Genomic DNA, 22951 nt, shown 5'->3' on the forward strand with positions numbered 1-22951 from the left:
GAACTTTGAAGCCTCTGTGGACCTTTGGCGGAGAAGGTAGTGAATCTTTCCTGCTGCCAGTGCAGAAAGTCCCCATAACAGCAGACATCGCTTCCTGTTGTTCACTGCATGCCTCTCTGACTCCATGGGGAACAGCCATCTTTTCAAAGCAGCCCTCTGTTACAGCTTCCACTTCCTTGTGGAATACAGTCATTATGCAGGAAAATGGTTCCCAGGTGGCTTCTGCCTGCTGTAGAGTATCAAATTAAAGGATTTGTGGGGAATGTGATCATTCCATATAGATGACATGTGAAATACTGATTGATTGCTCTCATTTTTGTTGCATGTATAATCTTGCACCTCTTCTTCCCCACCCCACTTAATACATACTTATTGGAGCATCATTAATGCTGGACATGATAGAGAAGCTGGGGCCAGGACTGCTGCTTGGGGATCAGCCAGTCTATGGCTTTTTGTAGACCAGCTCTGCTTTGAGCATCTCAGTTCCTGGGTGTTTGGAATTATTGCTACCACAGGGATGGGCAAACTTTTTGGCCCGAGGGCCACAGTGGTGTCGCAAAACTATATATAGAGGGCCGCGTAGGGAATGCTGTGCCTCCCCAAACAGCCTGGCCCCCGACCCTATCCACCCCCTACCACTTCCTGCCCCCTGACTGCCCCCCTCAGAATCCCCAACCCATCCAACCCCCCCACTCCTTGTCCCTTAACTGCCCTCTCTTGGGACTTCCCGCCCCTAACTGCCCCCCAAGGCCCCACCCCCTGACAGGCCCCCTGGGGCCCCATGCTTATCCAACCCCCCTGTTCCCCATCCCCTGAACCCTGTCCACACCTCCACCCCTTGACAGGCCCCCCAGGACTCCCATGCTTATCCAACCCCCCCAGCTACCACCACCAGGACCTCCGCCCCATCTAACCGCCCCCCGGCTCCCTTACAAGGCCAATCAGAGCAGCATGTCTGGCAGCCGTGCCATCCGGCCAGAGCTAGACACGCTGCCACTCTCCCTGGCAGGAGCACGCAGCTCCGCCACCCAGAGTGCTGCCCTCATGGCGTAGCTGCAGGGGAGGGGGAACAGCAGGGGGAGGGACTACTGCTGAAGGTCACTCACCTAACTTAAAGTTTTGGATGAACAGTCTCTGAATTTTGCTCTGTCATCCAGAACATGGGTCAACATGTGGCATAAGGAGTCTGTCACTGTGTGAAAAGCATAATGAGCTGGTGGAACTGACAGCCTAAGATAGTCCAATATTTCAGCACAGTTCCACATAATGGGTTAGACACTTTGTGGATAATGAGAACCTCTGCTGTTGCATGAGAATTAAAAATAAGGGATATAAACACTCATGCTTCAGAGCATAAGCTAGTTAAGTGGAGAGATGAAGTAACACCTTTCCTTGTGTGCGAATATTCCTTTTTGGGTTTCTTGCTCTTCTCTCTGACGTGTCTAATATTGGCCGCTTGTAGGGTACTGGACTAGACAGCCCATTGGTCTGATCCACTATAGCATTTTCTGTGTCCCTAAGCAGAGCCATTTTACGGCATTACATATAAAACTCACTCAAATTCTGTAAGCTGCGAAAATGCCTTTTTAAATTACCCTTTCATGTTAGAAAGAGCCTTCTGAACCCAGGTGTGTAAATGTCACCTATTATATTCACTCTGTCCCTCTGCCATCAGCTATGAATTAGAGAAGTCTGTGACCAGATTACTTAATATGAATTAGTCCTGAGCAGCCAGTAAAGTGCTCCTATTGAGGATCAAGTATTTAAATTTGCTTTTGGAACTTGTCACTCAGTTGCAAGGCCTATGAACAAGACTGGCTTGGAGTGAAGATACCATCAGTTTGTTAATAAGGCAAAGTCGTTGGCTTTATGAAAGCCCATCCAGAACATCACCTTTGCTACAAGTCTGACCTTCAAATAACCTTGCTGCTCTTACACACACTAGTGAAACTCTGTCCTTAACATCTGAAAAGCAATAGATTGTAAAGCACTTGGGAATATTTACCTACCAGATTGCCAGCTTGCTTGACTGAACATTCCTAACATTGCAAGCTCTGAACAGAAGGCATCTCCTGCATTTGATACATTCTGTTAACAGACCTTCACAATGGCGCTGCACCTGCAAGAAACACTCAACATGCTCTATATTGAAAAATCAGTTGCTTTCTCAAAAAAGAAAAGGAGGATTTGTGGCACCTTAGAGATTAACAAATGTATTTGTGCCATAAGTACTCCTTTTCTTTTTGCGGATACAGACTAACACGGCTACTACTCTGAAACTTGCTTTCTCAAAGGTCACCTCTTTCGCAGCTCATCGAGAGAGAATCGCACAGCCTTCCTTTTCTGGTCCTCATCTTGATTATGCTCTGCTTGACACTGGCACGACAATACAAAACAAGGTAGCCTCCAAGCACCACACAGTAATTCTAAGGCTAATACTTTGTAACCTCTAGTTCTTGGAATCTGAATAAAAGGCACAGATGAATTTGTGGAGAGTTTATCCCTGGTTGCTCTATAATTTGCATTGGACAGAAAATAGTTAAATATAGCCTACATTAAAGCAGAAATTTAAAACTGAGAACAAGTGACTGCTACAGTGCTGTAGCCTTTTAGATATGCAGGAGGAGCTAGTTTAGATGAAGTGTTTGTTTTTTAATAAGTACTCCTGGGGGAAAGGAGGGGAGGGAATTTTCAGCTGCTTGAATCTAGTGCATACAGTAAACATACATTTCCCGAAGGATTCTGCCGAGGCATAGTACACCTCTCAAATGCGAGCAAATATGCCTTTTGTTCATTCCATCAATTGCTTGAGCTGCACACAGATTCCTTGCTCAAGTGATTTATTCCCAATTAGTGACAATATTTTCAGAAATCTGAAGGAAAAGATCTAGGTTGTAACTCTCTGAAAATGTAAAATTGTTCCCTCCTGTACACTTACTAATATATTCTCCAGTCCATTGTTTAAATGTCTCAAGAGACTGGTCTTCCACTCCTGACCTTAAGTACAGTCTAATCAATTTCACTGTTGGATAGCTGTAAAAACTTCCTAACCTAAATTCATGTTTCTTAATTTCATCCAATTATTCCTAGTTAATTCCCATTGGATCACCTCAATTTCCTCTTTTCTCAATGTTTACATGATTCAAATAGTTGGAGTTCAATGTCAATCTCTTCTTCCTCACTCCTCCAACTCCCAAATTGACCAGGAACCAAAGTGTGTATCATTAGCTCTTCTAATCTAGTCTCATTCATCAGCCCCGTCTCCTGACTTTTGTTCTTTTCTGAATTCCCTTAAATTTGTCAGCCTTTTTGGTAATGTGGTACATAGAACTGAATGCAGTATTCCAAATGCTCTTGCTCCAGAGCCATATGTGGTAGAAGCAGGATTTGTCAAACCCTTTCATGGGCCATATAGTGTCGTCTGGTCTTATGGCTGCTTCCACTCCCATTTGCAATCAGATGGCCTGCCACTTTTCCTGTTCACTGTCAAATCATAACATTTGTGACAACTACAAAAACTACTTACAGGGAAAAGTTACATCAAGAAAGAATATGTGTGGCTGCTTTAGTGCACTAAGTGTCCCTTCTATAATCTCCCAGGTGTGCTCTATCTGTACTGGAAACCAGGAGATTTTTTTTACCATGTGGCCAGCCAGTTTCCCATGGATTACCAGTTGTCCACAGTTTAGGAAACTCTGTCTTAACTCCCTGCTTCATGACATTCCAATGGGGCCCAAAATTGCATTGGCTTCTTTTTTGCTGTCCCACATCTAACATGCTCGCTGTTGTTCTTCCTTGTTTTTTGGACTCTAGGGCTAGAAATTAGGTTTTTCTCTCCCACAGGATCTTTGAAATTGCAAGCCACGAGACATGGAAAGCATCTCTTCCAAAAATGTGACTCATCTACTTTCTGTTCATATTTCCCTAGCTGCCCTCTTGTATGTGTCCTCCCTGAGACTGACAGTATCTCCCAGTTAAGGATGTGAATTTTAGTAACATTTCAGATATTCATGAAAACTTCAGTAGAGATCTAACTCAAATCCCCGTTTGTGCCCCACTTAGCACTTCCCCCAACTTGATACATCGCTACTTTTTTACAGTTGTACTGCAAGTTTTGACTCCATAAAGAAATTTTTGTAACACTATCAAATCTATATAATGTTCCTTTTAACCTCTAATTCTGTTGTTCAGGTCCGGTGATGGTAATGGGAGAACTGTCGAGGCTTACTGATTATACACCTGTCCTTACTGATCACAATTCCATTGACTAGAAGTTCAGAGACTTTCCCATTTGTTTCATTGTATGGTGCGTACCTCAAAGAGTTTACCCTTATACAGATGTATTCTGTGAATATATTCCTTGTAGTGATGAATTCAGATAGCCTGTGGTCACTGGTAGCAATTTTCCATACGGCTCTGAATCAGTTCTTCCTTGTAAGAAAGAAATAGATCCAGGATCGCTTATCCTTTGTGATCCAGAAAATAGGGAATCCCAAAGTTCTGTGTCATTTAGCTCTTTACATGTTTGATTGTATGTTAACATGGTTGGGTATCTGAGTAGGTTTAAAACAAAACAGAGGAAATAAAACATAACTAAGGATTTCTGGACCAAACTCTCCAGTAACCATTCTTCTTCCAGTGCTAATGGTCTGTACCAAGGACCCACAGTCACTTTTATTTTCATACCTTCCTGAGAATTTCCCCATACTCTGACCTGCAGTATAGTAGCTCATTGGCATTGTAAATATTAATAACATAACTATCCTGTCTAAGCAAAGTTCAGAGAGACAAGGTGGGTGAGGTAATATCTTTTATTGGACCAACTTCTGTTGGGGAGAGCTCTTTGAGAAGTTGGTCCAATAAAAGATATTACCTCACCCACCTTCTCTCTAATAACTGACCTTGGCTCCCAGGATATTTATATTCTTCTTACCCAGTGTCTCTTCCTCCTTTTGCAGCAGAGCACTGTCACAGCATCTCTTGTTTCCTCTTGTGACTGAGACTACTAGATGGATTGTGAGGCAAGGATAATACATCCCAGTGCATCTGATTCCTTCTCCAGAGGCTCAGTGGGCTTGCCACATGTTGTTCATTAGGATTTGCCAGCTGAGAGTCCAAATCCATTCCAGTAGCTGTCTCTAGAGTCCTGGAGTCGTGCACCTTCTGCTCTAATTATGTCTGCTGTTTAAACAGCAATCTGCTAGTTCTAGAGAGCCATATGAGCGAGACTAGGTTACAGAATTCTACTTAGCTTACCTTATTTCCCATCTGCTTACTGATGCACTAAAAGGGGTCGTCCTTTGCTCTTCTAAGGAGGGTAGAACAATGAAGCTTTAAAATGTTGATCCTATATAGGATAAAGTCAAATGAGCCAATTAACTTTTTTCTCCTTCTGGATTTCTAACTGAGCCAAAATGAATAATAGTTTATTTATGAAGTTGAACGATTCTTATTTTGCAGATTGTGTCTTTGTATAACATTTTGAAATCTACTGTTGAAAAGTGATATGTAAGAGCTAGGCTTTTTATTTTTAATGAATTTTAGCGGAGATGTTTTGGTTTTGGCTTTTTTGCTAATGCAAAAATTTTATTAAATTTAAACTACTATGAAGACCAGATTCACCAGCCCCTGAGTGGTAAAAAGCATGTATGTGAACATATGTAACAAAGCATTTCAGATCAATGTACAATTCATGCAACAAATATACATTCCCCAGCAACAAATGACTTAAGAATTTCTGGGAAGAAAGCAAGCATATGTTAAAGCTATAAATAACCCAATACAAGGAGGGTTGGTTTGTGTCTTTGGGGTGGGGTTTTGGGGATTATTTTCTTTGGTCCAGAACATCACAATGGCTAAGAGTCTCTCCAGGCCCAGGCTTATGGATAGATAAGCTATAAAGCTTTTTCCATTTTGCTCAAAGAAATTTCAGGCTATGGCAGCATTCAAACAACTGTGCTAGAACTGTTTATTACAGTGTTTTGTAGACTACTTATAGGCAGTGTGGTCCTGTAGATAAAGCATGGAGACCACTGTTCATCGTCTAGCTAAGCGATGGCATCTTCAGTGGCGTGATGCAGTTCTTCTAGGCCACCGCGGACCCTAGTCGTCAGGCATTCATCGACACTGTGCGTCATTGCCTGTACTGCACCACAACTGCACAAAGGGCTGTCACGAAAGCCCGAGCGATACTGGTTGGCTGCACGGAGACCTTGCCTGGTCCAATACCTGCTCAACAGGGACCATTGGCGATGGGGCAGGTCAAAACCAGGCGGGCAAATTGTGGGGTTGGCGACAAGGGACTGGTTGGGGATTATGTTTACCCTGAGCTTGTCTAAGTCACTTTACCTCTGTGCATGTTTCCCCATCGGCAAAATTATATTTGCCCTCCTCTGTAAACATGCTGTGTAGATATAAGCGGGAAGTATTACCTAGGGCTATTAGCCTTTAGGGGCTGGCTTAGCACAGCCCTTGAGGGAGGGAAGAACAATCTGTTCACATTGATCCAAAAAAAGCACTATCATGGTGCTAGTAACAGTCATCTTTAAACAGGGATATAGGGTCATTCTTTTTCCATTGTGAATAGGGCTTCCAGTATGATGTTTGACACGGTCTCCCATAGTATTCTTGTCAGCAAGTTAAGGAAGTATGGGCTGGATGAATGCACTATAAGGTGGGTAGAAAGCTGGCTAGATTGTCGGGCTCAACGGGTAGTGATCAATGGCTCCATGTCTAGTTGGCAGCCGGTATCAAGTGGAGTGCCCCAAGGGTCGGTCCTGGGGCCGGTTTTATTCAATATCTTCATAAATGATCTGGAGGATGGTGTGGATTGCACTCTCAGCAAATTTGTGGATGATACTAAACTGGGAGGAGTGGTAGATACGCTGGAGGGGAGGGATAGGATACAGAAGGACCTAGACCAATTGGAAGATTGGGCCAAAAGGAATCTGATGAGGTTCAATAAGGATAAGTGCAGGGTCCTGCACTTAGGACGGAAGAACCCAATGCACAGCTACAGACTAGGGACCGAATGGCTAGGTAGCAGTTCTGCGGAAAAGGACCTAGGGGTGACAGTGGACGAGAAGCTGGATATGAGTCAGCAGTGTGCCCTTGTTGCCAAGAAGGCCAATGGCATTTTGGGATGTATAAGTAGGGGCATAGCGAGCAGATCGAGGGACGTGATCATTCCCCTCTATTCGACATTGGTGAGGCCTCATCTGGAGAACTGTGTCCAGTTTTGGGCCCCACACTTCAAGAAGGATGTGGATAAATTGGAGAGAGTCCAGCGAAGGGCAACAAAAATGATTAGGGGACTGGAACACATGAGTTATGAGGAGAGGCTGAGGGAGCTGGGATTGTTTAGCCTGCAGAAGAGAAGAATGAGGGGGGATTTGATAGCTGCTTTCAACTACCTGAAAGGGGGTTCCAAAGAGGATGGCTCTAGACTGTTCTCAATGGTAGCAGATGACCGAACGAGGAGTAATGGTCTCAAGTTGCAGTGGGGGAGGTTTAGATTGGATATTAGGAAAAACTTTTTCACTAAGAGGGTGGTGAAACACTGGAATGCGTTACCTAGGGAGGTGGTAGAATCTCCTTCCTTAGAGGTTTTTAAGGTCAGGCTTGAGAAAGCCCTGGCTGGGATGATTTAACTGGGAATTGGTCCTGCTTTGAGCAGGGGGTTGGACTAGATGACCTTCTGGGGTCCCTTCCAACCCTGATATTCTATGATTCTATGTACAAAGGAGAAAAAGGGCATGCACTCATTTCTACTGCTCTGGCCGTAGACTTGGACAAAAACCTTTTCAGTCCTAAAAGTTTAATCTGATTTCTTTCAAAGGGAAGAGTATCCTTGCCAGGTCCCTGTCATGAGAACCAGTAAAAGGCACAACTTCAATTCAACAACAACAAAAAACGTTGGTAGTTCACCTTTTAAAGCATCCAAAGTTTTAAAAACAAAAACAAGACCTTCTGTTCTTCTGAGCAAATACTGGGCTGAGAGCAGTGAGTATTTACAGGGACCGTCAACTAAAATATTTTTTAACTGAGTAAAAGAATCTGATTTGATAGTGCACCTATTCAGTATTCTGGCTGGAGTTGATTTTTCTTTTTTAAGGGACAGGTGTGTGTGTACATGCACGCTTCCCTCCTGATCTATTTAAAGATATTTTGAACAAGGGAGAGAGGATGGGCCTGGGAGCATACACCCTCTCTGTCTCCACCACCACCATCCTGCTCTGTGCACATACATGCCTGCGGCCTGTTGGCTGCAGCAGCAAGCCAAACCAAACTCTCTTGAAGGGCCTGGTAAAAGTACATAGATGAGCTCGTCCATTAGCATGCACAGCTGTGGAGATGTAACTGGCAATCAAAACCAGAGATACTTATTAAGTGTTGCCAAATGCATGGCATTTTAAGTCTTGGAGTTAACACTGGCAGGTACACAATTTTATTTTGGAAGTGTAATTCTTCTAAAGTTGATGTCCCTTTTACCATCAAGGGTCCTGTGTTCAGTTTTGGTATGTTGGTCAGAGAATCCTGCAATGTATGACTGATCCCGCTCTCCTGAAGGTGGCTGCATTTTCCCATGAAAAATGCTGGCTTTAACTTTCCTTATAGCTAATGGCTGTTCTTATCACAGACAAACCAAAAGAAATCACATGGGTTTGGAATCCTTTAGGAGCAGGGTCTGAAAGCTTCCATAATACTGGTAATCCCTGGTCCACCTAAAAGTGCATCAGGGATTCAAAATTTACTAGTCAAAGGGGAGGAATTAGGGTTGCCAACTTTCTAATTGCACAGAACTGAACACCTTTGCCTTGCCCTGCCCTGCCCCTTCTCTGAGGCCCCTTCTCTGAGTCCCCTCCTCCCCCCCCCATTCCATCCCCACTCCCTCAGTCACTTTCACGGGGCTGGGGTGTGGGAGGGGGTGAGGGCTCCGGCTGGGGCAGGGGGGTGGGGTGAGGGAGCGGGTAGGCTCTGGGGTGGGGCCAGAAATGAGGGGTTCAGGATGCGGGAGGGGGCTCTGGCCTGGAGCCAAGGGGTTTGGACCGCAGGAGCGGGCTCAGGGCTGGGGCAGGGCATTGGTGCAGGAGGGGGTTCAGGGTGCGGGCTGCAGTCGGGCAGTGCTTACTTAGATGGCTCCCGGTCGGCAGTGCAGCAGAGCTAAGGCAGGCTTCCTGGCTCCATGTGGCTCCCAGAAGCAGCTGACATGTCCAGCTCCTAGGCACTGGGGCAGCTAGCCAGCTCTGTGCATTGTATGGTGTGAGCTGCCTGTGCCAGCAGGCACCACCCGTGCAGCTCCTATTGGCTGCAGTTCCCGGATAATGGGAGTTGCGGAGCTGGCGCTTGGGGCAGAGCCAGTGCATAAAGCTTCCCTGATCACCTCTGCGCCTAGGGGCCACAGGGACATGCCGGCAGCTTCTGGGACCCATGTGGAGCCGGGGCAGGCAGGCAGCCTGCCTTAGCCCCGCTGTACCACCAACTGGACTTTTAACGGCCCAGTCAGCAGTGCTCACCAGAACCACCAGGGTCCCTTTTCGACCAGACATTCCGGTCGAAAACCAGATGCCTGGCAACCATAGGAGGAATGTGTCTGATATGGTGGTCTTTCACCTTCAGTTACAGCGTCTTATGCCAAATAGTTTTAGTTACTTACAAAATTTCAAGTGTCTAACGGGCTGTAGTTGACTTAGAAAGATAGCAGAAGAGCTAGCATGCACTCTGGCCTAGAGACAACAGCTCACACTGGTTTTTCAGGCTTCATCCATTGCAACATGTCCAAAATATTTCCAACAAGATATTAAGTGATCTTATCCTCAACCAATAAAAAGACATAAGCCTTACATCAGAATATATTTTTCATGGTATTGTGCACCCTGAGGGTAGGAAAAGGCTACCTAGCAGCCACAGCTATCGGACTGTTTCATAGATATTGCATATGCCACAATAGTAGCAAGTATGGGGCTTGTTAGTAGATATGTTCGGCATGGAATCAAAACTAGTTCTGGCTAACCTATGAGACACCTATTTCAAAATGAGCTGTAGTGTGCTACTGATAGACTGTACGTTCAAAGGGGGGGAAACTCTGTAACCACAGTTTAACTCTCTCCGAAATCAATTTCAAACTTTCTTTAGAAGCTGACCAATTAAGATCAGCCCTCCTCTAGACCCGTTGGCATGGCTGAGCAGTAGGTTGTTGCATTGCCAAAACTTTCTGTGCGACAGTGGCATCTAGTGGCAGATGAACATGAAAATACTGTGTCCTGACTCATCTCTCAGTTGCAAAATCAATGGGACAAAAAGAAAAGCATAACCCTGCACACTTGAACTGTGGATCTGTTGTAGCAAATGTGCAGCAAATCAAGCATGACTCCACCTGGCTCACTTGTCTGGTCTAGCCTGATGCTTTCAATGGGGAGCAAACGCCTGGTAGCTGTAGTTGGACACATACTGCCGAAGGGAACACCTCTGCTCTAATAGGATTAAAACGTGTATAATCTTTTAAAAATTAAAATGGTAACTGTTGAGTTGAGTGAGCGTGATGTGCGTCTCGGTTTCAGACGGGAATGCGGTAGTACGTATGGGTACGTGTATGGAACAGGGCTGCAGATTCGAAAACCTTAAAGGAGTGTTCTGCTCTGTTGTGCACTAGTGAGACTTTAGATTACTGCTGCAAGGCTGTGTCAGTACCAGTCTAGCAATTCCCCTTTCCTGCAATGGTTGACATGTGGACTCTGTCAGTTATTCAGCTGTATGACCCATCTGCTGCCTCTGGTTGATGGTTTCTCTAAAAACAAATAATAAAGTACAGATGGGTGGGTCCTGCACCTGGCTGTGCCAGTGTTGCAAGATAGGACTTCGGGTGCCTCTGCCATGACTGTAACTCCCAGGAGCAGTAAGGGATACCCATGGATTTGATGGGGCTGCCAGTGTTCCTGCACGGTCGTATGAGCATTAGCCTCCCGCCAGCCCAGCAGGAAGCTGCAGACATATGCAGCATACTGCTCGAACAGACTGAGCTACCTACAACAAGGGCATGAAAGGCACAATCTTGCAGGCTAACGCTCTTGAAGGAATCTTATTTAGTCCTGTAGGCCAGACCTATACAGCTCTGTGCAGATGTACATGTTTTTCCAAATGACACCTCTGAAATGTTGCAATTGCATGTAACATATATATTCCTCCACCCCCACCAACAATGATCAGGTACCTTTAGATTGGTGTTGATACAGGATGCGGAAATTTTGTGACTGCCAGTCATGATTAGTGATAAGGTCAGCAAGAGCACTTGAAACTATGCAAGCTGTAGTGGTGGTTCAGTTTACTAAGACTCAAGTTACCAGTTAGTATTTAGACACCAATATATTTTAATAGAAAAGTCTAGCAGATATAGAAGTGTCTTGATTTTGACTTGGTCTAATACAAATTCCTGGCTTCTCAAACTTGCAGGGTGCTGTGATAGTGATCAATGGGTGTGGCTGGTATGCAACACTAAATGCAATTTCCCTTTCCAGCACTTAAATACCAAGGAATAAGCACCACAGAAAAATATATGGGCTGCCTTTAGGAGTTAACTAAACTGTTGTAAACAGAAATTATGGGCAGCTGCCTGAACCTTTAAGTGCAGAGTTGGAGGCAGACTTGATACTTTCCTTGCTGTGTACCATTGCATAAGACATTTAAAATTTAACTGAGCAAAGCACTAGAAATACTCTAGGGACCCTTCCTCAGTTGGCAGGAAATGGGACTCCATCACCTAAAAAGAGAGGAAACGTTCAGATGTCTGGTCTGATTCTATTTTAGTACAGTCTTAGGAGAATGCTATCACATTTTTCACCAGCCAGATCTCTGTTACACACTTAATTTTTCTATTTTACTTGTTTTAATGACTGAGACTGTCATTTGCCTAGAGTCAGGCTTAGTGGGAGCAGGTGCTCTTAGCTTCTGCTACACAGCTTTGCCAATGTACCTCTATCATGGCCCACTCTTTCTATTGTTTGCTTGAGTGAGACCCAGACTGCCAGCTGTGTCTTAGCAGTGTCTGATTTAGTCATGTGGTAAGAGGCCTGCTGGGAGGGAGGCTAAAGTGAAACCCCCCAAACTCACTCATTTGAACAAAGGCTTTGAGATGAAGGGCTACTGCTTTAACCCTCTGCCTCTATCTAGGCATCTAACACACCTATGTCTGAAGTAGGAGTGCAAGAGGCTGCTAGGTAACCTCCTGATAGAGATGTTTGCCCATTGCTTAATGCTTTTATTGTAAATGTGCTCAGGCCCAAAGACCTTCTCTTAGTCTGTTTTGATTCTTTAACGTACACAGACTGTTTTTACATAGAACTGCAGCAAGTGCTGGTGCTATGACTAACCAGCATAAATTCACAACAGGGTAATTGCTGCCTGTTCAGGATGTACTAGGAATTTTTTTTTCATGTACAGAGTAGGCGCCTAATGAAAGTGGAGGCTACATATAGCGCTTTTTCTTCCTTTAATGGGCTTGTATTTTTGCTGTTTGTATTCGAGCCTGCATATTCCACCCTCCCTGAACCAATCAAGCACTGCTAGCTTTTAAAAGAAACAATAGCCAAGTGATTAGTTTCACCCTGGCAAAGGTATTTTGGAAACACATGGCCTTTGCACCCATAAGAGTATGCTGCTATTCCCTGTAGTCAGCTTGGTTTAGCACTTTTACAAGTGTTCCATTAATGCAATTGAATGCTGGCACAGAGGGCTTTCCGTCTGAGTGCTTTCCTCATGCAAAGAGCTGTGGCGCATGAAAAACAGCAGGGCACCTCTGTATGCAGCAGAGCCTCCAGGGGCATTACAGCTGAAACAAGGCAGCATTCTTAATTAGTTCTGTCCCCCAACAGAACCCCCTCAGAGTAATGCTGTGTCTGGGGTGGTCAGTGTTCCATTAAGGGATATTTGGTAGGATGTTTTCTTACAGTGTCTGTCCTTTATGGGCGGGAGCAAGCTTTCACCAGCATTAATGCAGTGGGACTGGACTGACAGTTCTCAAGTAGCGTGTGGACTGGGACTCGAGAGATCTTTATCTATGGAAGTAAATCCAGATCAGTAGCTTGTCTCCAGGTGAAGCTAAAATATAAACTGTATGTACTGTGTGGTTAAGTACTGGAAATAGTTGGAATTCAAGATAATTATCTTTATGGCTTTTTATAGCCCCCCAATCAGAGCTCAAATCTAACTTTTCATCAGCAGAAGTCTGATGACGGGGGGGGGGGGGGGGGGAATGCTTTATTGACCAAACTTGTGGCTATTAATAGGTTATCAGGGAAGGACTTTTGTTCCAGGAGAGAGGAAATGCACTTGGTAACTTGACAGCTGGCTGTTTTTTAATTCCAGACTTGAGAAATCTAGCTGGAGGGGAAGAAAGGCTGAGCCCTAACATGGTAGGTTCTGTCTATGAAGATGGCACTCTGCTTGGTTAAACAGGGTTGGACTGTAGCCTAAGCTCTCTTTACAGTGCTGCCACTGGGAATGTAAACTTCACTACCCTCCAGGCTCCCTAAATCCAGAGCACTGAAGAGCAGCAAGTTGGCTCCCTCCACACCTGAAACCAGCTGGCTTTGTGGGATGCACTCTGTTCCCCACATACCTGTGGTGTGATGAACAGCATGTTGGCTAGTTTTAAAGGGGAGGGGTGTGCTCACTGGGAATGTTGTAGCCTTTTCCATTCAAATACTTTGGAAGGAGATTCAGCTTCCTCTAAAACTGAGGGACACGGCAAGCAGACTGACTCCCTGATCTTTAACAAAAATCCTTGTTTATCCAAAAGTTTTCAAACGTCTTCACATAAATGGGACTTAACTGTTAAACATGGTCTATGTCAGGAACTTTTTGGGTATTTCTATGCTGTTGAGCCTATGGCTCAATAGAATTCTGGTTCAGATTTTTAGCAACATTTATAAACTACGTCCTACTTCAGACTGATCCTTTTCCAAGCATTTCTAGAGGAAGAGTGCTCATTGCCCTACTTGACCCAAGTAGCATACGAGTCGCATGGTTCATCTTAGACTAACAACTTTCACTGCCAAGTGACTAAACTATGAAGAGTTTAAACAATGTGTTGTAGTCTAAGGGCTTGGCTACACTTGCAAGTTAGAGTGCATTAAAGGAGTGCATTTACCAAGCGCGCTAGCTCACTACCCGTCCACACTGGCCAGGCACGTAGAGCGCTCTGACTCTGCAGCTGAAGCGCTCCTGGTACTCCACCTCGGTGAGTGGAATAACATTTGGTGCGCCCCCGCTGGAGCACCGCGGCACCAGTGTGGACACCCTGGTCTGTTAGTGTGCTCTGATCGGCCCCCATAAGTGTCCCACAATGCGTGTTCTAGCCACTCTGGTCATCACTTTGAATTCTACTGCCCTGCCCTCAGGTGACCAACCGTCAGACTTGCCCTTTAAATTCTCTGGGAATTTTGAAAATTCCCTTCCTGTTTGCTCAGCCAGGCTTGGAGTGCTCTCAGCGAATCTTACCCGGTGACCATGCCTCCACTCACCAGGCGATCCCCAGTATGGAGCAATGGTGAGCTGCTGGACCTCATCAGTGTTTGGGGGGAGGAAGCTGTCCAGTCCCAGCTGCGCTCCAGCCATAGGAATTATGATACCTTCGGTCAGATATCAAGGGACAAGATGGAAAGGGGCCATGACCGGGACGCACTGCAGTGCAGGATTAAAGTGAAGGAGCTGCGGAATGCCTACCGTGAGGCAAACCGCTGCTCCGGTGCTGCCCCTTCGACCTGCCATTTCTACAAAGAGCTGGATGCGATACATGGGGGTGACCCCACCTCCACTCCGAGGACCACCATCGACACTTCAGAGTCCAGTGCAACAAGGCAGGGGGAGGAGGAGGAGCAGCAAAGCGGGAGCGAGGGTGCTGAGATGGAGGAAGACACCCTGGAATCCCTAGATGCATGCATGCAGCCAGCAGCTGCTCTCAAGCCAGGAGGAAGGTAGCCAGTCATGGTGGCCGGTGCTTGTGGAAGGACAAACACGAGAGGAGGTTCCCGGTAAGCAGCTTTTATTTTGGGAAGGAAGTTATTCGGTGCGGGCTCTTGGGGCGAGGAGGGTTTGGGCTGCATGCATGCCTAGATGCAAAATAGGGTGTTGATGTGCTCTCTCACATCGCGGTAATCGGCCTCAGTGATCTCTTCAAAGGTCTCATCCAGAACATGGGCAATGCACTTGCGCAGGTTTCTCGGGAGAGCCACTGTGGTCCTTAGCCTTACTGGGACAACTTGTCTACACCACTGTGCCATGAGTGGTGGGGGGACAATTACTGCACACAGGCAAGCTGCATCTGGGCCAGGGCAGAAGCCACACTGCAGTAGAAGACCCTCCCTTGCTTCCCAGGTCACCCTCAGCAGCAAGATATCTTCCAGGACAAACTCCTGTGGAAAATGTGGGGACAGTGTTCAGTATAGGGGCCCCCTGCCGTTGTTGGCTCTCCCCAAGGCACAGAAACCCAGAGGACAGTACAGCCGTGAAACAATCACCAGCACCAGTCACGCTTGACCCTGTGCTTACTCACCATTTTGTGAGTTGTGTGCTCACTTTGGAACGGGCAAATTATGCTATTGTGTAGACTGTGCTTGCCCTTAAGTACAAGGAATCATTGCTCTGTCTGGTGTGAAGAATGCTGCCTCTGTTAAGTGTTGCATTTTGCCTTTACAGATGCAACCTTGAGATCTCATCCATCCATGCTATCACCGGCTGAAAGACTCGAAAGACTCAGAAAGAGGCCACGTAGAAGCAAGGAAGACATGTTGCATGGAGTAATGCAGCATTCAGGTAATGAAAATCGAAAAGTGCAGGAGTGGCGGGACAGTGAAAGGCGGATCTGCCAGCAGAATGAGGAGCACCGGCACAAAAGCGCAGTACTTCGGCAGCAAAGCATGGATCAGCTGATAAGCATAATGGAGCGCCAAGCGGACTCTATCACAGCGCTCAGAGCCATGCAGGCTGAGCACTACCCCTCCCCCCCACCCACAGCCCTTGTCCCAAAACTCTTTCCCTTGTGCACCCATGTCGCCTCCTACCCACTTTCCCCAACATCCGGGTTCTTACTGCCACCAACTGCCTCCAACACCTGTAGCTTCACCACCCAGCCTTGAAAACTACAACCGTTACCCACTGCACTCAACCCCCATCACCATGCAGTATAACATCCTGAAGTGTAGCACTCATTGCACAGCACTCCAGACAGAAAGTCTGAGTATGAGAACAGGACATACAGAAACTTATGATTGTACCGTTACCCACTCCACCCCCTTGCCCTTTCTGTTTCCCAAGCAGTTTTTTATTTTCAATAAATGGATTTTCTTTTCAATAAATGGATTTTTTTTGGCTTTGAAAACATTCTTTATTATTACATAAAGTAAAGGATACTTTAGCCCAGGAAAGAAACAGGCATTGCAAGTCAGCATAGCAAACACAGATTCCTACTAATATTGGAACCACTGCACTTCACTCCTGTGCAGGGCACCAGACATTACTGGTGGCTTTCAGGCTCAAATTGCTCCCTCAAGGCATCCCTAATCCTTGCAGCCCCGTGCTGGGCCCCTCTAATAGCCCTGCTCTCTGGCTGTTCAAATTCAGCCTCCAGGTGTTAAACCTCAGAGTTCCATGCCTGAGTGAATTGTTTGCCCTTCCCTTCACAAATATTATGGAGGGTACAGCACGCGGATATAACCGCGGGGATGCTGTCATCGGCCAGGTCCAGCAGCCCTTAAATGGCCAAAAGCACACACTCCACAGTCATTCTGCACCAGCTCAGCCTGTTGTTGAACTGCTCCTTGCTGCTCTCAAGGCTCCTTGTGTAGGGTTTCATGAGCCACGGCATTAAAGGGTAAGCTGGGTTTCCAAGGATCACAGTGGGCATTTCGACATCCCCTATGGTCATCTTCTGGTCTGGGGAAAAAAGTCCCAGCTTGCAGCTTCTTGAACAGGCCAGTGTTACGAAAGATGCGTGCGTCATGCACCTTTCCAGGCAAGCCTGTGTTAATGTCAGTGAAACGCCCACGGTGGTCCACAAGCACTTGGAGAAATACCCCTTCTGATTAACATACTCGGAGGCTAGGTGGGCTGGTGTCAGAATTGGAATATGCGTGCCATCTATTTCCCCTCCGCAGTTAGGGAAACCCATTTGTGCAAAGCTGTCCACAATGTCATGCACGTTTCCAAGAGTCACGGTTCTTCTGAGCAGGATGTGATTAATGGCCTTGCAACATAATTCCAATGGTCGACTTTCCCACTCCAAACTGGTTAGCGACAAATCGGTAGCTGTCTGGAGTTGCCAGCTTCCAGATTGCAATAGCCACCCGTTTCTCCACCATCATGGCAGCTCTCAATCTTGTGTCCTTGCGCTGCAGGGTGTGGGCAAGCTCCTCACACAGTCCCATGAAAGTGGCTTTTCTCATCCGAAAGTTCTGCAGCCACTGCTCGTCATCCCAGACTTGCATGGCGATGTGATCCCACCATTCATTGCTTGTTTCCCAAGCCCAAAAGCAGTGTTCCACGGTGATGAGCATGTCTGTGAATGCCACAAGCAAACTCGTGTCATATGCGTTACTCGAGTTGATATCGTCGGAGCCCTCATTGTCACTTTGGATCATAAGGAATAACTCGACTGACAAATGTGACGTGCTGGCAAGACTCATCAGCATACTCCTCAGCAGTTCAGGCTCCATTCCCGCAGACCGAAAGGAAAGACAGCGCGTGCAGTACAAAAAACTTTGAAAGATGGTGCCAAATGTGGATGGAAGCACAGGGATTGCTGGGATGCGAAGCGATGCATCACGGGGCATTGGGACAGGGCCCAGAATGACCCGCCCCCTTCCCACAAGCCATAGCGCCAGAATGGGAAGAGGTGCTCTGTGGGATAGCTGCCCATAATGCACTAATTCCAATGCCGCTGCAAGTGCCACAAATGTGGCCACGTCAGTGGACTTGTTCCTGTCAGTGTGGACAGACTGCAGCGCTTTCCCTACTATGCTCTCCGAAGGCGGGTTTAACTCAAAGCGCTCTACATCTGCAAGTGTGGCCATGCCCTAAGTCTAGGTATTGTGAACACCTCCTACTGGTGAGTTCTTAAAACTTAAACAAGGAGCAGGCAAGGTGAAATGGTATTGCAACCTGAGCAATGCATTAATAGCCTGGAAAAACACACTTCCACAGAAATCTGGGAAAGCGTAACTTTGAATTCAGCTCCCCATTGTAAGGAGTCTTGGAACAGAAGAGGTTCCTTTTTAAATGGATATCATTTTAAGACTTCATCAGTTTAAGCAAATGGAAAAAAAACACAATTCCTAGTTGCATCAGCCACCACCAGTCCCTGACATTTACAAGACTTGAGATGACTCTCCTACATTGATCCTTTCTGCAGAAACAAAGCAGCCATGAGGTGCTGCAATACATTTCTGACTTCTCAGCAGATTTAGCCGTAGGAGTTTTTGGACTCGCCCCTTGTGGTTTGGAGCATGGTTCTCAAACTGATTTTGATGTAATGCTGTGCGATCCTGTAGTGTGTGTTGCAGTCTCCTTATCGTGACATGAATGTAGGTCAGGGTGGACAAACGTTTTGGCCCAAGTGCCACATTGCGATTTGCAAAACTGTATGGAGGGCCAGGTAGTGAAGGCTGTGCCCCCCCCCCCAAACAGCCTGGCCCCCGCCCCCTCCCATTCCCGACTGCCCCGCTCAGAACCCCCTACCCATTCAACCCCCTCTGCTCCTTGTCCCCTGACTACCCCCTCCCGGGATCCCACCCCCTATCCAACCCCCCTGCTCCCAGTCCCCTGACAGGCCCCCTGGGACTGCCACGCCTATCCAACCCTGTCTCTCTCCCTGTCCCCTGACAGCCCCCCCCCCCCCGGGCCTCCCACGCCTATCCAACCTCCCCCCCACCCCCGTTCCCCATCCCCTGACCACCACCCCCTGAACCTCCTCCCCATCCAAACCTTCCTGTCCCCTGACTGCCCCCCAGGATCTCCTGCCCCTTATTCAATCTTCCCGCCCCCTTACCATGCCGCTCAGAGTGGTAGGAGCTCGCAACCCTGTCGCCCGGCTGGAGCCAGCCATGTCACTGCGCTGCCCGGGAGGAGCAGCGGGCCAGAGCGCTGGTGGCACGGTGAGGTGAGGCTGTGGAGGAGGGGGGACAATAGGGGAGGGGCCAGGGGCTAGCCTCCCAGGCTGGGAGCTCAGGGGCCAGGCAGGATGGTCCTGCGGGCTGTAGTTTGCCCACCTCTGATGTAGGTGATAAGGGAGGCGGTAACTGTTCTTCTAATACAGTGAAATTTGAGCGAGTGCCTTTGTCACTAAGTCTGACTTTTTAGTGAGATAAGAACTCATTTTTCCTGGAAGTACATTTGCAATAGTAGTTTCTCTAAGAGTATTCAATTCTGTTGCATGTTCCAGTCTCATCTTTTTGAACATAGAATCAGTCTCCATGGTGAACCTCTCAGCATCAATTTTAGATCATAGTTACACTTAGTGAAAGTTGCGGGAGGTGATGTCCTTTCGCTGAAAGGAAGACTGTTGGTTCTCAGGCTAAATAAATTAAAAGCTCCTCTGATGTAAAGTTGCCAACGCTCCAGTTAATCAGCATAAAAGCTTGAACTTAATACTCAGCACTGTCATTCAGGGTAGTGGTACAAGTCTATAAATTCCATGTAACCAGGATCTTCAGTTTTTTCTCGAAGACTGGAAGACCTGGATACGATGAAAAGGGTTAAACATGGTTGGGGGAAGGGTAATTCTTGCATCAAAGCAAAGTGCTTTCCAGTGGAGCTACTTTAGTGATCACTCTTCTACTTCCAAGCACTCCATATGTACTTGATGCTGCTTCATTTCCGATACACTATCTTCTGCAAACCTTTGAACCATAGAACTGTCAGCAGCTGGGGAAAGTAGACTGCATGTTTGTGTCTCTAAAGACCTGCTCAGTGTTTGTTCAGCTTTTATTCGTTTCTTTGCAGGAATTGACTACAAGACCACCACTATCTTGCTGGATGGCAGAAGGGTCAAGTTGGAACTCTGGTGAGTTTACGTTTCTAAGCTATCTTGGCAGCAGGCCCAGTGTCTCCGAACATGGTGACGTCTCTGCGTGACTGAAGAGGGAATATAGATAGCTTTTGAAAGCATGCTTCAATTCACTTGTAATGCTGTAAGAAATGCTAGCCTACTGCTCATTCCCCTTTTCATTAGAATCAGAGGAGTAGCCCTGTTAGTCTGTATCCACAAAAACAAGGAGTCCGGTGGCACCTTAAAGACTAACAGATTTATGAAGAGTTTAAACAACATTTGTGTTGTAGTCTGAGTCTAAGTATTGCGAACACCTCCTAATGGTGAGTTCTTGAAACTTTTAAACAAGGAGCAGGCAAGGGGAAATGGTTTTGCAACCTGAGTCATGCATGAATAGCCTGGAAAACACTCTTCTACAGAAATCTGGGAAAGCATAACTGAATTGAGCTCCCCATTGTAAGGAGTCTTTGAACAGAAGAGGTTCTTTTTTAAATGGATATCATTTAAAGACTTCATCAGTTTAAGCAAATGAAAAAGAAACACAATTCCTAGTTGCATCAGCCACCGCCAGTCCCTGACATTTACCTCTGACATTTACAAGACTTGATATGACAAGACAGTTTACCTAAGCTGCTTTGGTGCAATTAGTGTCCCTCTTCATCATATAACTCACATTGTAGCATTAATACAGATCCTCTTTTCAGTGTGTGACTAATGAAAATTTGGGATACATAACCAAATTTTTTTGTTAGCTGGATTCCCACACTCTAAAACTATAGTCAGCCGACACCATCTGCACATCCAGTCCCAGCAACCAGACCACCATCCTCTATTCCCAGTGTGGTCTCATTTCATCCTCCTCCAGCATGTCACCCGATTCCCACACAACCTTCCCGCGCTTAAAAAAAAAAAAAAAAATCCTTTTTCGGCTACAATGCCTAGCTTCCCAGATCACACAGGGAAAGAAGGAAAGGAACCTAGTTGTGGGGCTCCACGTCTGTTTTCAGAGAGCTGGCCCTGGATTTTGTTGGGCCCTGGCTTCCACCCTTTAGGTTAAGAGTTGGAGTGAGGGGGAACCCTATGATGAGAAGGGAACAGACCCCAAAACTAAAAGGGCATAGACTGCATTCAGTTTCTTGAACAGGGCTTACTTCAATAACATGACTCTGTAGCAGAGAACAATGAGAATGGAGAGTGATTGGTCTAGGTATAGGAGAATGGAGAGTGATTGGTCTAGAGTGATGAGGCCTTCACATTGGTGAGGCCTCATCTGGAGTACTGTGTCCAGTTTTGGGCCCCACACTTCAAGAAGGATGTGGATAAATTGGAGAGAGTCCAGCGAAGGGCAACAAAAATGATTAGGGGACTGGAACACATGAGTTATGAGGAGAGGCTGAGGGAGCTGGGATTGTTTAGCCTGCAGAAGAGAAGAATGAGGGGGGATTTGATAGCTGCTTTCAACTACCTGAAAGGGGGTTCCAAAGAGGATGGCTCTAGACTGTTCTCAATGGTAGCAGATGACAGAACGAGGAGTAATGGTCTCAAGTTGCAGTGGGGAAGGTTTAGATTGGATATTAGGAAAAACTTTTTCACTAAGAGGGTGGTGAAACACTGGAATGGGTTACCTAGGGAGGTGGTAGAATCTCCTTCCTTAGAGGTTTTTAAGGTCAGGCTTGACAAAGCCCTGGCTGGGATGATTTGGCTGGGAATTGGTCCTGCTTCGAGCAGGTGGTTGGACTAGATGACCTTCTGGGGTCCCTTCCAACCCTGATATTCTATGATTCTATGATATTTGCATGAAGAGTCCTTGGTGGGCAAGTAGGAATTGCAAGACTGGATCAGACTTGTGGTCCATCTAGTCTAGTATCTTGCATCAGGGGCCTGCACCAGGTGCTTCAGAGAAACATCTAAGAACCCTGAAGCATATAGGTCTCACCCTGATCTAATAGAGATTGACTTAAGCCCTGAAGCATGAGGTTTTAATATCCTTTCCACAAATTGTGTACCATTATGAAAACACTGGATATTTGTTGTTCCTGTAAATGTTCATCTCTTTTTGAATCCTGTTAAGTTCTTGGACTCTGTGTTCTGTTGCACTGAGTTCTATAGTTCAATTACATGTGTGAAAAGATGTTTCCTTCTACTAGCTTTGAATTCCCCTTTTCATTTGATTGACTGTCCCACTGTTATGTGACAGGGAGAACAGAAGTTCCCAGTCTTCCTTTGCTGCTTATATAGATAGCAATCCCGATGTATCATGTCCCCTCTTACTCGCCATCTTTCAAAGATAGCAGTCCTAGTCTTTTCAGTAATTCTTCAGAGGAGAATTTTCCTAGGCCTTTTGTCTTTTTCATTGTCCTTATCTGAACCCCTCTAATCCTGAAATATCTTTTTGGAGATGCAGTGAGCAGTACTGCATGCACTATGCAGATGAGGCCACACCTTTTCATTTATATAACAGCATTATTATAATCTCAGTATTAATCACCATCTTATTCCTTTTGCAATCTAATATTTCGTGTGCTTTTTTTGACCACAGCTGCACATTAAGCAGAAGTCTACATTGAGCTATCACAGTGATGCCCAGGTTCCATAATGTGACATTTCAAAGCTTAATTTGAGTGCAGTGCTGTGTTGAAACTTAAAGCACATCTGAGTCTATCAGGCAGCTGATGAGTCTGAAATTGAGTCTCTGGGAAACTTGATCCAGGGTGATCAGAATTCCCATTGCTTGTTGACGTGCACCTCCCAGATCAGTATCGAATGGACACAACAGGCCCAGAAGATCTCCCAGTGCACTGTCTGGTTAGCCTGACCTCGGATTGTACTTCAGTAGACATTGCTTAGATCACTATGCTGTGCTCCAGCATAATCTCCCAGATGTCCACAAGTGCTCACTGAAATTCTGTGTTAATG

The 22951-nt window shown here is 46.2% G+C and overlaps 1 protein-coding gene across 1 annotated transcript in view; it reads left to right on the plus strand.

Annotated features, from left to right (window-relative positions):
• The window catches only part of RAB40C (RAB40C, member RAS oncogene family), a 69152-nt gene that overhangs the window by 17346 nt on the left and 28855 nt on the right, over positions 1–22951 (plus strand). Inside the window, exon 3 of the mRNA XM_084641591.1 lies at positions 19990–20050. Within this exon, the coding sequence (XP_084497717.1) occupies positions 19990–20050 (61 nt within the window). The remainder of the gene's footprint in view (positions 1–19989; positions 20051–22951) is intronic.

Source organism: Lepidochelys olivacea, assembly GCF_965140295.1.
Source record: "Lepidochelys olivacea isolate rLepOli2 genome assembly, chromosome: 10".
Taxonomy (NCBI): domain Eukaryota; kingdom Metazoa; phylum Chordata; order Testudines; family Cheloniidae; genus Lepidochelys; species Lepidochelys olivacea.